The sequence below is a fragment of the Microcaecilia unicolor genome, chromosome 3 (genome assembly GCF_901765095.1).
Source record: "Microcaecilia unicolor chromosome 3, aMicUni1.1, whole genome shotgun sequence".
In the NCBI taxonomy this organism is placed as follows: Eukaryota; Metazoa; Chordata; class Amphibia; order Gymnophiona; family Siphonopidae; genus Microcaecilia; species Microcaecilia unicolor.
In genome coordinates, this window is record NC_044033.1 from 109,889,472 (window position 1) to 109,905,532 (window position 16,061).

The 16,061-nt window shown below is 43.3% G+C and overlaps 1 protein-coding gene across 2 annotated transcripts in view; it reads right to left on the reverse strand.

Moving 5' to 3' along the window:
• Positions 1 to 15,518, reverse strand: part of APMAP (adipocyte plasma membrane associated protein) — a 63,517-nt gene extending 47,999 nt beyond the window's left edge. Inside the window, exons 1-2 of one of the 2 annotated variants that reach the window (XM_030196270.1) lie at positions 15,272 to 15,518; positions 2,533 to 2,652 (exon numbers count right to left, since the gene is read on the reverse strand). In XM_030196270.1, the coding sequence (XP_030052130.1) occupies positions 2,533 to 2,652; positions 15,272 to 15,357 (206 nt within the window). In that variant the 5' untranslated portion in view covers positions 15,358 to 15,518. Of the gene's footprint in view, positions 1 to 2,532; positions 2,653 to 15,265 lie in introns of both variants that reach the window. The other variant, XM_030196269.1, reaches the window with a different exon arrangement.
• Between the last annotated feature and the right edge of the window lie 543 nt (positions 15,519 to 16,061).

Consider the following 16,061-nt stretch of genomic DNA (forward strand, 5'->3'; position numbering starts at 1 on the left):
ATGGGAGAGAATACTCAGTTAAAGGGCTTTTCTACAAAATGCCCTACAGCATACAACATATGAATATGCCAGTTTTGAGGCTAATCATAACATGCTCCTCAGCATCACAGTCCTCTCTCCTTAATGTGCCAAACAATTTAATGCGATACATGCAAATCAAAAGTCTAGCAGTATGTAATCTGAAAGTCAATTTGCACCCCATTTATATTTGCAGAGAGCGATAAACTGCTTTTCGACTTCTTAGTCCCTATTGCGTTGAAATTAATAATATCGCATTGGAAAGATAACTCTCCAGTCAATGTCATTCTTTGGAGGAATTGGGTCTTATTGTACAAGAAATATGAGCAACCGTCAGTGAATGATATCCCTGGGTCTAATTATGGTTCTCAGAAATGGAAAACTTTTGACCTCTTTCTTTTATCAACTGTCTAACTGTATTGCCTAATGTTTGATCTCAGCTTAATGTATAACATTGTCTTGTATAGTACAAGTTGTTTTTTTTTCCTCTCTCGATTGCTGTATTTTTGAAAAACTCAAAAATATTTACAAAAAATAAAATAAAATAAAGTCACCCAGCTTGAGCTTAATTCAATATAATTTTTCCCCCAACTCCAGAACGATTGAATCAGCAATACTTCTACTCTAAATCAGTGGTTCTCATACCAGTCTTCAGAAAACACCTAGCCAGTCAGGTTTTCCGCATATCCACAATGAATATATATGAGGTAGATTAGATTTGCACGCACTACCTCCATTCTATGCAAATCTACCTCATGCATATTCATTGTGGATATCCTGAAAACCCAACTGGCTAGGCATGTCCCAAGAACAGGGTTGAGAACCTATGCTCCAAACACAAACCTGTTTCATAGTGAATTGTTCATCTTTGGGTTTTGTCCTGATCTCCACTGAATGTAACCTTTACCACAATATGAAGATTATAATTTGAGAGTTACTACACCGCCATTTATGAAAAAAAATTTTAAAACAGGTCACAGCGGTGTACAAAGTAAGGGCCCTGTTTACTAAGGTGCATTAATGTTTTTAGCGCATGCGCTAACCATGTAGGCGCCTATAGGGATATTGTAGGCATGTACATGGTTTGCACACATTAAAAATGTTAACGCGCCTATAACACTGCCTGGTAAACGGGGCCCTAAAATTTAAGAAACCGAGAAAAGAACTTCATTAATAAAACAGGAAAGAAAGCAACCAAACCCTCAAAAGAAATGCACTCATTCCTAAAACAATTAGCTGCACAAAAAAGGGGGTGGATACATCAGCGAGACTCCGACTGGAAGACAGTGGAAGCCAAAAACTGTACAATTCAAGAAAGCCCAAGAGAAGGAGGACCCCCTCCCCCCCCAGCAAACTCCTAGTTGCAGGCAAAAAGGTTAAACTGATGATTAAGTAAGGTCCTAGATATAGCAATAGGAAAGAGAAATGAACAAGTTTACCAGAAGTTAAGCCTGCACATTTCAGACACCACCAGGGTAATTCTTTAAAAGGGGTCCTTACTTTCCTTTATAAAAATACTACCATAGCAGGGCATATAGTTTACCATCTCTTGGAAAAGGTGACTAAAGTCACCAGAAACCAAAAACGAGGTTTTAAGGAATTCTGCAGAGAAAACAATTTGTAATTTGAAAGTCCAAACACCATCCTTTTCTGTGAAAAAATTAAAAATAAAAAATTACAGAAGTTCGAACATATAACTTTTTCATACTGCTTATGGACCCATGACACTAAAAAAAAAAAAAATTGACAATTCTCAACATTTTTGATGTTTACTTTAGTCACCTTTTCCCAGAGATAGTCACACATGTTCCCGTATTTTAGGCTCAAGCTAGCGAAAATGCTGGCACTTCAAGTACTTATTATAAACTCTCAGAAGTTATAGTACTTATTTATATACACAACTGTCTGCCCTGCCCCCACCCAATGAAGCACAGTGAAACAAAATTGCATACTCCAAAGTAAAGTGGTGCTAATAAAAAAAGTCTTTAATGTAAATAAGGCTCGACTCGACAAGGGCAGTGTTTTGGCCAGTAGGCCTGCATCAGGAATCAAACACAAAATTGATCTTTTCTCCAAATGTAGCGCTTGAAACCACCAATAAAAAAACATATCCAAAACTATACAATCATTTGGATGGTAATGTATCTGGACAAATCATAGAAATCGTTCTCTATCAGGTGAATGGATCTCGCACCAAGGTTGGTGTCAAGTCAAGCCTTATATACATCAAAGGCTTATTAGCACCACTTTACTTTGGGTGAATGCGATTTTGTCATCTTCGCTCTGCTTCTCTGTTGTGACCACGTGGTTGCGAAAGTTTCACATTCAAAGTGCACGCCATCACATTTAGGTGCCATTTTATAGAATAGCGCATAGCCAAATACTAGCATCTATGCGCATAAGCCAGTATTCTGGTTATTTACATCAGGTCTTGGTGCCCTCAGAGGATTACCCCCCCCCCCCCCCCATACACACACCATTCTACACATTATCTCAGTGTATCACGCAACTCACCTTAACTGCTGTGGTTCTATTGGACATTTCAGTACAAATATTGCTGCTAGCAGAGGAAGGAGTACCAGCAGAGCTAGAATTAAGAAGGTCACCATGAAAACCTTGCCGCTGTATGTACTAGAGGGAAACAACAACAAAAAAAAAAACACATTAAGACTTGCCAATACTTTCCTAAAGAAAAAAAGGAAAACACCACGATTACTTACATCCACTTGCAATCAGGTCTCTTGCAGAAAAGAAAAACATTCATTCTATTATCTAGCAGGCTTCAATCAAGTAGCAGAAGGAAGCCTTTTCCAGAATTTGTGTATCTAGAATACATGGTATTACATAGACAGAGAGAATACAGAGGTTAAGATGGTTGCATATTGCCACATACAGTAAACCTCTAAAGTTCTCTCTATCTCCACCTGCTGGTAGAGAAACATAACCCACTTGTCTCTGGATTGATCTGTGGGACGCTATGGAAATATTCTCTAACATATTGGGTTGTGCTTTCAACTCTCAGCTTGTATCCTAAGTCATCTCGGAGCCCAAATATAAATTTCATGCTCACCTGCATAAGACAAGTCTGAAGCCCAGGCCATTCTGCAGCTTTACTCAAATGTTGCTACGGTACCCCTCAGGGATCTGCTGCATACCACCCATTTCAACCAAATGGTGGCTATCCAAGCTTGGCAAGGGAAGTGACTGTATTATAATTAGGGTAGGGCAAACTAGATCCAGCCCAATACCCTAACTGCTGCACCTGATGAACTTTCCGCTTCTTCTCAATCCCTTTCAGGGTTCCTGCTTTGCTGAGCGAGAAGCTATGCAGTGCTAGGCTAAGAATAGACATGCTTACAATATATATATATATATATATATATATATATATATATATATATAAAAGAAGTAAGGAAAGGAAAAATGCGGGTTTATTGTTTCAATAGAAACGCAGAGTATCCCTAATTAAAAAAAAAATATCTGCATATGTGTTTGGTGCTTAGTCAATGACTCCAGCTGTAAGGAGCTAAGGCCACTGCTGGGCACACTTCTACAGTCTGTGTCCTATATGATAAGACAGATTGGGATGGGATGGAGAGGGCTTTGATGGCAACTCCAGTAAGGAATGTAACGGAAAGTGTGGGGCAGATTTCTATGGTCTGTGTCCCGAAAATGGCAAACAAAGACAAGGATCAAGTATTTTTATACCACATTCATTGGTGGTTTAATCATCTATATATATAAAAGGCACCACTGAAGCCTCCAGCCGGAAGTGTGAAGCGCCAGAGATATCCGGTTTCCCCATGAGTGAAGGAAAACACAGAGGGGGAGGGGGGAGAGGTGCCCTCACTCTCTCTGTAACACAAACACAGAACAGCAGGAAACAACACTGAATGACTGGACTCGGAGGGGGGAGGGGGAGGGAGAGAGGGCAGAGGGCAGGGACACACACACTCCCACATGCACACTCTGAAGAAAACCTTGCTAGCCCCCCCGTTTCATTTGCATCAGAAACGGGGTTTTTTTTAAATAGTGAAATAATAAGTGTGACTGCTGGGCAGACTGGATGGGCTGTTCAGGTCTTTATCTGCCGTCATCTACTAAGTTAATATAAGTTTTTTTTTTGAGGGGGGGGGTTGGTATTGTACTCCCAGACTACTTTTTAAACAGTGGTTTTCCATCACTTGCAAAAATACAGTTTTATTGAAAGGGAAAGGAGATATATTAGTGATTTTTTTTAAAGCACTTTTACTACAAGTCACTTTATTTTACTATGTAGCCTGGGAGCACAACATAAAAAGTGTCTTGAGGTATGTTCCAGGTTTCATGGAAAACAGCCTCACAATAGAAAATTATGGGTTACACCATGCACAGCTCTCAAACTCCATCACCCTGTTCACTTGTTCAGTACCCACCTCTGTTTTATCATTCCCACCTTAATTCCCTTATTTGTCCTGATTAGATTTTAAGCTCTGGCAAGCAGGGACTGTCTCTTATTGTACAGCACTGCGTACGTCTAGTAGCGCTTTAGAAATAAGTAGTAGGCATCACCACTTCAGATGCTTTTATAACTTTCCAATGCAGAAAGACAATAAGAGTATCGGGGGGGGGGGGAGGGCGGGAGAAGAAGGAGAGGGGGCATCATAATTCGTGCTCTACCATGCTTGCCATAATGAATCTATTCCTGAGTTTTCTTCTTTGTAGGAGAGGGAATGAATTTTCATTGCAGACAACTGAAGACAGATGGGGCAAGCGCTTAAGCATGCAGATTGTCTACCTAAGGGAGGGTTGGGCAACCACAGTTCTTGAGGGCCACAACCCAGTTGGGATTTCAAGATTTCCACAATGAATATGCCCTTAATCACACCAAGAGTTACATATAAACTAAGTAGTTCCATCTGCATGGGTTCCTCCTGGAGCTACAGACGCTATGGTTGAGACTTATCTGAAGTTGGTAATGCGGGATTTGGAAAAATTGGAGCAGCAGCGTTTTTTTTGTTCGTAACAATTTAACTAAGACACAGAGACAGGCATTAGAAGAGCTGAAACAAGATATGTTGATTGTTATATCACGTGCCGATAAAGGCAGTGCGATTGTAGTGCAAGATCTACTACAATACAAAAGGGAGGCTTATCGTCAGCTGTTGGACACTTCCTTTTATGTATGTTTGACAGCTGACCCTAGGCAAGATTATGTGGCGGAAGTTTCAGCTTTGTTGAATGCAGCGTTGGATCAGGGAGTGATCACTAAAAAAGAACATAAATATTTGTTACAAAAAAACCCAGATATAACGTGTATATATGTTTCCCCGAAAATCCACAAGTCGTTGGGTAACCCTCCGGGACGCCCCATTGTGTTGGGTATAGGGTCCCTTTTTGAGCCCCTATCTCAATTTCTTGATTATCATTTACATTCAGTGGTGCAGAATACTCTCTCTTATGTCAGAGATTCGGGCGATTTGTTGAGATTTTTGAGTTTGTTACAGATTCCTGAAGATCAACAGGTTATTATGTTAACACTTGATGTTACAGCATTGTATACAAGTATACCCCAGAATGCCTGCCTTCAGATCACTGAACACATGTTACAAGGTTTGGATATGTCAGTCACTAAGAAGCAGTTGCTAAGTCAGATGGCGCGATTAGTGATTGAAAAAAATTAATTTTCAGTTTGAGGAGCAATTCTTTCTGCAGATTAGGGGAGTCGCTATGGGGGCCACGGTTGCCCCAATGGCGGCTTGCCTCTATATGGCAGATTTTGAGGCTCGATTTCTGACCCATCCAGGCAATGGACTTTACAATCTCATTGCCTGGAAAAGGTACATCGATGACGTCTTTATTATATGGTCAGGATCTGAAAAGGAGTTGCAGGACTTTGTGGGGTATTTAAACAGCTGTGATGTTAATATACAATTTGTTATGCAGGCGATGGGGTCTTCTGTACAATTTTTGGATATAGATATCTCCTTTATTGATCATCAATTTGAGACTGGGGTTTATCGTAAACCCATAGATAGGAACACGGTGTTGCATTTTGGGAGTCACATCCTCGCAAATTGAAAGAAAGTATACCGATCGGCCAATTTCTGAGAATTAAGAGGTTGAGTTCGCACCAGCAGAAATATATACAACATGCTAGATCATTAACTGAGAGGTTTCGCGAGCGGGGATATCCTCGATATGCCATTAAGTCAGCGTATAAGTGAGCTAAATATGTACATCAATGTTGGTTTAACAATGATCAGAGAGCTAGACAACAACCCAATGAACTTATTGTGTGCTTCCATTCTATAAGCAGACCAATATGATTCAGCAGATTGGTCAACTTTATCTTTGCATCCAGCATTGAACATGAGGCCTCGGTTCTCCTGCACCCGAGATAGAAATATTGGAGAGAGACTGTCAAGGAAGAGATTGACAGTGTCAGGGGGACAGGAGGGGCCGGGGGCCACACGCAATGTGGTTCGTGCGTGTACTGCAAGTATGCTATCTGTACCGATCGGGTGTGGGTCCAAGTTACTGGAAAAGATTTTTATTTAAAGATGAAATCAGATTGTAACAGTAAAAATGTTGTCTATGGGGTGGTTTGCCCGTGCCAGCGATGGTATATCGGGGAAACTACACGGAAGATTAAAGCGCGTATTGCGCAACATCTTAGCAACATTAGGTTGCAGAAAATAGATACTCCTTTAATTTCCCATTGGTCACGTGGTGGATGATTTAAGATTTGTGGTGTTAGTTGTGTTGAAGGGGACAGGAAGGAATTGTGAGTGAGAGCTAATTAAAAGAGAACAAAAGATGATATATTATTGGGGCACGGTGGAACCGCACAGTTTGAATAAGGAAGTGGATTGGCCACTATTGATGACGCTATAAGAGAGCTGCGTGATCAGTGGCATAGTGAATATCCAGTGTGAGTGGTTACACCGACCACAGAGCGTTCTCTTGGTGTACCAGACTATGATATGAGGCTGTTTAAGGTATTTATAATATACTGTGCATTTAAATAATTGAATATGGTAGATTGTATGAGAGTAGTGTATTATGTTTGTTGTTTCAAAGCAGGTCTCCTGAAGAAGATGAATGAAGCACGGCCAGTGTTGAGACCAGATTCTTGTTTGTAAAGAGAGTTTGGGCTACCCAAAACCCGATGTGGATAGAGACTGGATCTTTGTTTGCAAAGAGAGTTTGGGCTACCCAAAACCCGATGTGGATAGAGACTGGATCTTTGTTTGCAAAGAGAGTTTGGGTTAATTGAAACCCGATGTGAAAAAGAGAAGGCACGTTTGTCAATGATTGTGTTACTGTTTTTCACCATTGGACTGAGATTGAATTGAAAATAAAATAAAAATCTTCTTGGAACACGATCTTTTGGGACACACTGAGTGGACAGTGGATATAAGGAGGTTTCACGAATATGCATGTCGTATGGTGTGGACTTTAAGACAAGTGGAATAATTGATGTAATTTTGAGTCCTGCAGTTTGCAAAGAAAGTTTTTTGGGGGATTGGATAAATATGTGTGTGTTAGTGAGTATACACAATTAAGAGAGGAAGTGTGAGTAGTAATAAAAAGCTGCTATAAATTGAAAAATTAATTTTGTAGTAGTCTAATTAAGAGTAGGCAATGAATATGCCCGAGATCTATTTGTGTACAAGCCCGGCCTAAGGAGTAGAACAATGAATAGTAGTCAATTTGAACACGAATATCAAAACTACTTGATAAATATTATTCCACTATATTATAGTAATGCATCCTAAAAAACTATATAAGAAATTGTAAAATGCATGCTCTAAACCTAGGATGTCAAACTGCAGGGGGCACAGTTAGCCTCCCCCAGCAACTTTGGACCTCCTCCCTCCGCCAACCCCCCCTCCCCAGCCGGTCTTCTTCAGCGCCTGTTGACTCTGGCGCCTTTGTTGATGATCTCTTTCTGACTCCTGACGTCCTGCATGCACGTCCTGTTTGTAGCCCCGTGCAGGACGTCAGGAGTCAGAAACAGATCATCAGCGAAGGCGCCGGAGTCGATCGGCGCTGGAAGACTTCGGCTGGCGGGGGTTGGGGACCCCCGCCAGCAAAGGTACCTGGTGGCAGGGGAAGTTCGGCGGCAGGAGGGGGTCCAAAGTAGAGGGGGCCAGGGCTTAATCTGTGGGGGCCCATGTCCCCACCTAGGTTTGCCCCTGCTTGTCAAGATATTCCTATGAATATTCATAAGGGATGGGATCTGAAGCAGCACATGCAAGTTTCTCTCTCATGCATGCTGAGGATCTCCTGAAAATTTGATTGTATGAAGCTCTGCACAATTGCTATTTGACACCCTTGCTCTAGATTTTGCAAAAAGGCACATTTTGCTGAGTGAATGGCAGGATGGGGTTGGTGTGATTGCATTAATTAGCGAGTGATGGACCCAGGGGTGTGTGTTATTTCAGGGTTAGAAGGCAGTGCCAGGGGGAGGAGGGGAGAATGGTGTAGATGGGTCCATGGGAGAGGAAGCAGAGAAATATAGAATAGATCCTACGCAGGGAAAGGATGCGTGCATGGCCATGAGGGGGGGGGGGTTATGTGTGCTCACTCATGGGAGGGTATTATATATACAGGAAATACATAGGGAGTTCAACAGATGTGAAGGATGTAGGAGAAACAACCTCCCCCCCCCCCAATGTCTTTGCTTAGGGTAACCTATATAGTGTGCCATGTTCAATTCTAAACAAACCTGGGGAGGACAACCTCATGAAATAGCAGGTACAAGCCAAAACCAAAAGGCATAGTGGCAGGTGCAACCCTAACCGCTTTCCAGAAATAGGTAAAGCCAAATCCTCCAGAACCTATGCTTTCTACCTTAGAAGCCACTGATGTTATGCCAGATCCTCCAGGTCAAAGCTCCAGAGGCTTTTAAAGTAGAAAGCATAGGATTCAGAGGCTCAAGATGCTTTTTCTTCTCCGCTCTCCAGTTTACCCTTGACTGCTGGGGCTGCACCAGACTCTCTTTGGCTTTCAAAGTTGAAGCTTTGTATTCAGGAATCCGCTTTCCTTTTCTTAGCCATACTCTGTTCACTCTTGCTGCAGTCTTGGTTATTCTCCAGGCAAAGGATTTGGAGGATCCAGCTCGTACTGCGTCCCTTTCTCTACTAGTGGCTCATCCTCTGCTCTAGCGAAAAAGGGGTCACCAAGGGAAAGGTGAGATCTTCCTTACCAATTAAGTATTCTTTCCTCAAGTCTGGCTAGACCAGTCCACAACAGTGGGTTATATCCCCTGACCAGCAGATGGACATAGAGAAATAGTTTCCGGTGACATCATCAATAAAATATCAGGTGTAGCTTGGAATCAGTCAGTAATATCAAACAAAGCCCATTAAAAACAATGGAGGAAAACCCAAAAGAACCTCCAAACTTCTGTAGATAAGCAAATCAACCATGAAAAAGGAACCTGCAACCATAAGAACGGCACAGAGAATAGAAAAACCAACCTAGCAAACAACTGGAGAGGTACCCCCCCCCCCCCCACCACCACCACCACCAATGCCCTGTCTTCTAGGGCATGATTGGTGGACTGGTCTGTAGCTGAATTCAAGGAAAGAAAATTTCTCCTCTTATCATCCAGCTATACCTATCCACCCCAGTGGGATATATCAAAGCTTACACATCTAGATGGGAGACAATACTCCCTGAACCATTGCACTGCCAAAGACGCTATCACCTCTGACCCACAGATCCAACTCGGTCCTCTCTTCATTCCTTCGTGAAGCATTATATGTTGCTGCATGACAAATGACCTCTGGCAACTCAGCTTAGGCCTCCACCCAAGAAGTGGAATGGGCTCTATCAAGCAGGCTCGAAAACTGACAAACTATTTTATCAACCCACAGATTTGGAGATAAAGAAAAAAAAACTGGAGAAATACCATAAAGATATTTAAATAGAAATACTCCACACCCTTATTGAAACAGTATCAAAAATATTTATTAATACACATATCACTCCTACTACATTCATACCTCTCAATCATACTACCAACTGCCTAGCCTAATTACTGACAGGCACATAGGCTCATGTCCAAAATAATAAATGGGAAAAGATGTTATTTTCAAAACCAATCTGTCCCCCAACTCCCAGGAATGCAAGTAAACTGCATGCAGCAAGGTCCCAAAAAGGATATCATCAATCAACCAGTAAATCATCACTCTCACACAAATAAATGCTGAAACTGTTGTCTTTCAAAGCTGTTGATTTGCGATAAATCCTCCCACTGGGCCCAGTTTCTTCAAATCCACCAAAGTGGGCAAATAATATAGTACTGACACAACAATCATTGGACAACAATTAGGCCAGCAGTTTGAGAATAAAATTCAATTGCGCCTCTGCTCCCCAATGCGAGACCGCATTTCATGAATCTTCCCCAGGAGTAGAAAAATCACTGTAAACAAAACAGCAAAAAAAAATGAACCTACCAACTAAAAGAAAGGTTACAATCAATCGTATTAACCAACCCTCAAATTATAAGGAAAATATAAAGAAAAATAAACGGATGCTTACCGGAGGGACTACATCCAGATCATACTGTCAGCATCCTAACCTCCAGGCGGAAATGCCCTTACAATCTACTTCTGGGTTTAAATAGAAGCCCGGCACACTAATACAAACAATGAAAATTAATTACAAAATTACAATCACTATTCCACTTCCAAATTTAGCCCCCCTGGTATAACCGTGTTCAAAAAAAAAAAAAATCTTTGTTCTGAATTCAACAAAACATCACTGACATCACCACCTCTCTTTAAGACAACAAATCGCAAACCATCAACCAGAGGATACCCAATGGGCCACCAAGGGAGCCTCCAATCTCAAATTTTTATATTACTAATATGCTTCAACTTCTTTTTTGTCTGCCCAATATAATACAAGCGGCAGGGGCATATAATGCAATAAACTAGTTGTGAGCTGTCACAGGTAGTCTTGTGCCTAAAATAAGAATTTTTTTTGTAGTACCCATAATGGGTAAATTATTGGTGGTCAAAGAAAATTTACAATAAACATTTACCACAGGGTGAGTGTCCACCAGACGAATGGTCATTTCGAGGGGGAGGGGGCCTTCAATATTTCACCCATATTTGTCAAAGTAATCCCAAGCCCTGGAAGACATCTGGACACAAAATGTCATCTTCTGAAGTTGGACCCTGAAGATACTCTCCCAGTGTAAGGCAGACTTGCCTCATGTGAGTAGCAAAGTGAAACCCCAGTTATTCCAGGTCCCGGGAAGGGCTTGTAGTAACAATGTAGTTAACTACTCAACCAAGGCTTTCCAAGAAGCCGATGACCTGAGACACTGCTACAAAAGAGTCCTCCACCAAACTGGTCAAGTCAGCCAGTCGTCCAATTACAGATGTATCCACACTCCCTCCTGTGGAAGATAGCCACCATCTGGTCCTTGGAAAAGGTCCAAGGCACTGTGGCCAAGCCAAATAGAAGTGCCCAGAACTGAAAGTGCCTGACCAACACATAGAAGCGAAGAACCCTCCTGTGTTCTGAGTGAATGAGGATATGGGACTATACCTCCACCAGATCCAGAGAGGAGAGAGAATCCCTGGGTGGACAGACAATTACCAAAACAGAGTTTCCATGTAAAAACTAGGAAACTGCAAGGCAACTGACCCTTTTAAGGTCTAAGATGGGATGGAAGGAGCCCTTCTTCTTGGGGACCAAAGTATGGAGTAGCAACCCCAACCCTGCTCCACTAGCAGGACCTCCTCTACAACCACCAACTGAAGGAGAGACCTCCACTGCTCTGTGCTTGGGGAGGGAGCCATCGGGAGAGGCCATAAAAAGCACTGTATCCTGTGGACTCAAGTTCTATGTTGCAGGCATCACAAATGGCCCTCCAGAACCCACTGGTTGGAGATAATGACACAGTCCCAAATAAAAAGGCTAAGTCAGCTTGGGATAGACCCTCTAAATCTCATTGGGTTCCCTTGGGGGCAGAGCCAGGGGTATTTCCCCCTCCCCCCACTGCTTTTAAACCAGCTTGGCCCTTGAAAGGGCGTCCCCTTTTGAACTTTAGTATTAGTATCACCCAATGACTGTTTCCTAGATCAGAAGTAGCCGTGGAAGCAATCCTAGCTCCCAGATGCCTTGGAGGACCCACAGGGTTTATCCTCAGGAAGCCACCAAGAACAAGCCTCACCAAGATCTGATGAGCTTCTCATGATCCTCCCCAAACAGATGACCCCACCCCTTAAAGAGTAGCATACAAAGACAGTCCTTGGAAGTCAAATCCACCAATCAACGCCATAGCCAAAGACGACACCAAGCTTCCACTGTAAAGGCAACCAAACTTGAATGCTCAGGACTACATTGTAAAACAAGTTTGCCAGAAATACTGGTCCAGACTGCAGTTGGGCCAATTCAAGGGAGGGAGGGGGAAGCTGCTGCACCAACTGGAGCACAGCCCACACCACAATAACTCCCACTTCCAAGGCAGATAAAATGAAGAGTTGCTTCAACATCCCTTCCAGCTTGCGAATGAAGGGGCCCTTAACAGCCATACCACCCTTCACTGTGGTGACCACTTTGGGAATGGAAAAGTGGCGCTCCACATCATCCCGGGGCAGGGGATAAGGCCAACCCATGAGCTTAGACCTCCAGAGAGCCGAAATCAGAATTTCCCACATCACTATTTCTAGAAAGCCCAGTGGATGGGAAAGGTATTCGCTGGCCTGCAATAGCCAGCAAGAATAGAGAGGATCCCTCCCCAAGATGCCTCCGCTAGCAAAGTAGACAACTAGAGGTCTTCCATCACTTGATCAACAAGGGCAGACAGCTCCTCCCTGTGGAAGGTATGCATCACTGGCGATCCCCATTTCTCTCCTCTGGAGAGCTCACCAGACTCCAGCAAATGAGCACATGGGAGACGCTTTCACATCCCAGCTAGTGTCCCTGCAGTGAGATCTGGGATGTAATCCAAACCCCCACTGGCTACCAGCAGCCACTTGCTTAGGGAGCGGGGGGAAGGGAGGAAGCAGATGCAGGAGGAGTGGGAACAAACGATCTGAGAGTTGGGTGGGGGAAACATCTGTACTGCTGCATCCCCTGGAGCAAGGCCAAGGAGGGCCTCCCCCTGCCAAGTTGCCAGGGTTCTACCAAGCCCTTCAGAAATGGCCATGACAAGAGGAGCCCACTCTCAACTTGGGCCCCAGGGGCTCCAGAGGGCCAACCTGGTCTGGTAGAGCCCCAAGGAGAACCTCTGAGCTTTCCAACCTCAATCCAACAAGCACAGGGCTCAGAAGAAGGAGCTACATGGTCAGGTTCCAAAATGGCTGCTCCTTCTGGAGTAACTCAAGGGGCCAAACAGAATCAGGGCAGGCAAATTCAGCAGCAACCCTGTGGCCACAGCAAAAGCTGCAACACTGCATAGGCACGGCCCTGATCCCCCCTACACTAACCAGCACAGTAAGACTTGGGGAGAGCTCCCAGAAGGTTGAATTTGTCCCGTCTCTGGCAGAAGCAGTTTCACAGTCTTGCAAAAAAGTGAAACTGCTCCAAGACTGAGCCTTTTCTTTTGTTTCCCCCTCTTTAAGAAACTATGCTGCTGACAGCTAAAAACAAGACCCTCTGTCTTTTCTTTTTTTTTTGGGGGGGGGGGGGGTGGAGAAAAAAAAGACAATTCCAGCTGGCAGGGGCCCTGTAGGATCTGTGCCCCCAAAAAGATGGCACTGACTAGCAGGCAAAGGAGATTGGCAAAGGTCTGAAAATAGTATACACTCCATCAGGAAGACAACCCCCCACCCCAGAAGTGGCATCTAGGCCTCAACCACCGAAGCTTAAGTCTGTGGGAACCAGGCCACAACAAAAATTTTTTAAAAAGCAGCTGCCAACAGTATAACCTGCACCATCTGCTGGAGGAAGAAAAATACTCCTAGCCGCACCTGACATTAGACCAGTAATGTCACAGGAAACTGTCTCCATGTGTTTCTCTACTTTTTATCTGGGATATAACCATTTCAAGTTTCTCTTTGTTATACCACTCAAGGGCAAACCATCTAAGTGATTTACAATATCTAATTATTATTACAAAAAAAAGTAAACAAGAAAGGAAATACAATTAAACAGGCCAGAAATAAGAGAAGAAAAATAAAAAGACTGTGCTGCACACTACACCTCTAATTCCATCAGGCCTCAGTGCATCAAAAAGGTGGTGTCAACCACCATAAGCCTGGCAGAAAAGGTGAGTCTTCAAGTCCTCCCTAAATTTCTTAAAGGGCAGGTCTAAATGGATAATAAGGAAACTGAGCACAATGTACAAAAGGAAACGGGTCCTCTGGGTTGCAGCTCCAGCAGTTTTACAAGTTGAAAGCATAGGATCCCGATTCCCTTCTCCACGCTCAGTTTACCTTTAGTGAACCTCTCTTCCTGATGCAAAAATAGAGAAAGGGGCATGGTTCAAGTCGGATCCTCCAGCTCGGTAAACAGCGTGAAAAATCTCTCAGATCCTGTTTTCCACTTTAAAAACCAGTCACCTTTGATAGCTTTTAAGGTGGAAATTCGGAAAGCATAGGATCCGGAGGACCTGGCTTTTTTATCTGACCCAGAAGTACAGGTTGACACAACGACTTCCACACGAGTAGTCAAATATAGAAATTTTTATTGGTACCTCAATAAAGATTCCTATATTTGACTACTCGCGATTATTGTGTCAACCTCTACTTCTGGATTTTCATAGAGGTTTTGTTCGGGGGGGGGGGGGGGGAAGACTCTCTTTTACCCAGTCAGCCACCGTCCTAGGCAGGCTACACGCGCCAGCGCCATACTAGCTTTACCTCCAGTCAATTACTATGCTCCTACGTTCTATGGCATTGGGAAACAGTGCTTGAGCAATCATTTATCGATTAAATACACAAATTCATCAAAATTGACCAAACGCATGTGGGCGCGATCTCGATTTATGCAAATTCATGCATTAAAGCGTGAAAAACAAAACAGGTTTGCGAGAACCAGAGCTAGGAGCCATACTTTCAAAGGCAAAGCATGATACAAGAATTCCTGCCTCCTCCGCCCCTCTATAATCAGCAAAACCTAAACCTCCCGTACGCTACATAGTGCCACTCCCTCCAGCCCAAGGACTCCAAGTCAATGTACGCCAGGCAACGGGTGTACTTTTAGACCTAAAGATCCCGAAAGAATATGACGCTGCCACTCAATTGCATACAACAGGAAACATTGTGACATCACAAACAGAAAGCGCGCTCAGAATTACCTACTACGATCCTTAACGTTCTGCTCCGTGGCCTCGTCGGTGACCACCTGCGGCCTGATAGGTCGGCGCTGCCTAACCTCCATCTCATTCATACCGCCGTCAGCCTGTCTTCTTGGAGCGAGAACCGAATAAAACACCACCAGTGCACGTCTCAAGAATCAAAGTCACCTCCTCGCAACTCTTCCCCGTAGCCCTCGAAACAACACCCACCACAACAAGTGACAGTAGTCAATTCAAAATGCTAAAAACGTCTAGACGTAAGGGGGCGGTGACAAATTGTGACGTTCAAAGGAGGGGTCTGTGACTGCCGAATAAAAGAGCCTGACTGGTCCCCATCTTGAGATTGGCTTAATTATGTTCTCAGTTGTTTCCCTGCCCTTTGAAAAACAGTAATTAAGCCAATTGTTTTTAGTGATCTCCATAGCAGGAGTTTTGAGCAGAGATGACAAGTTACCCAGGTCGAGGCTGGACTGGAGACGTTTTGGCTGGGCCTGTTTTTTTGTTTTTGTTTGTTTGTTTTAAGCTTACATAATCATTCCAAGCAGTGTGGGAGCTGTAGTACCTGAAGCTGCCCTCTCTTGACATTTATTTATCAGTAAAATTTGGCATACCACTAATTGCATTGCAAAAAAAATGCTGCAAAGCGGTTTACAGTTTCATAAAATAGCATCCAGACATAATGAACAGAGAAAGAAAGAAAAAGCAGCAGGTGTAAAGAACATGGAAAGTAAGTGGACAGGATAGAAAATAAAAAAAAAAAAACCCCTCAGAATCCAGAAGCACAATTAAAGGTTTG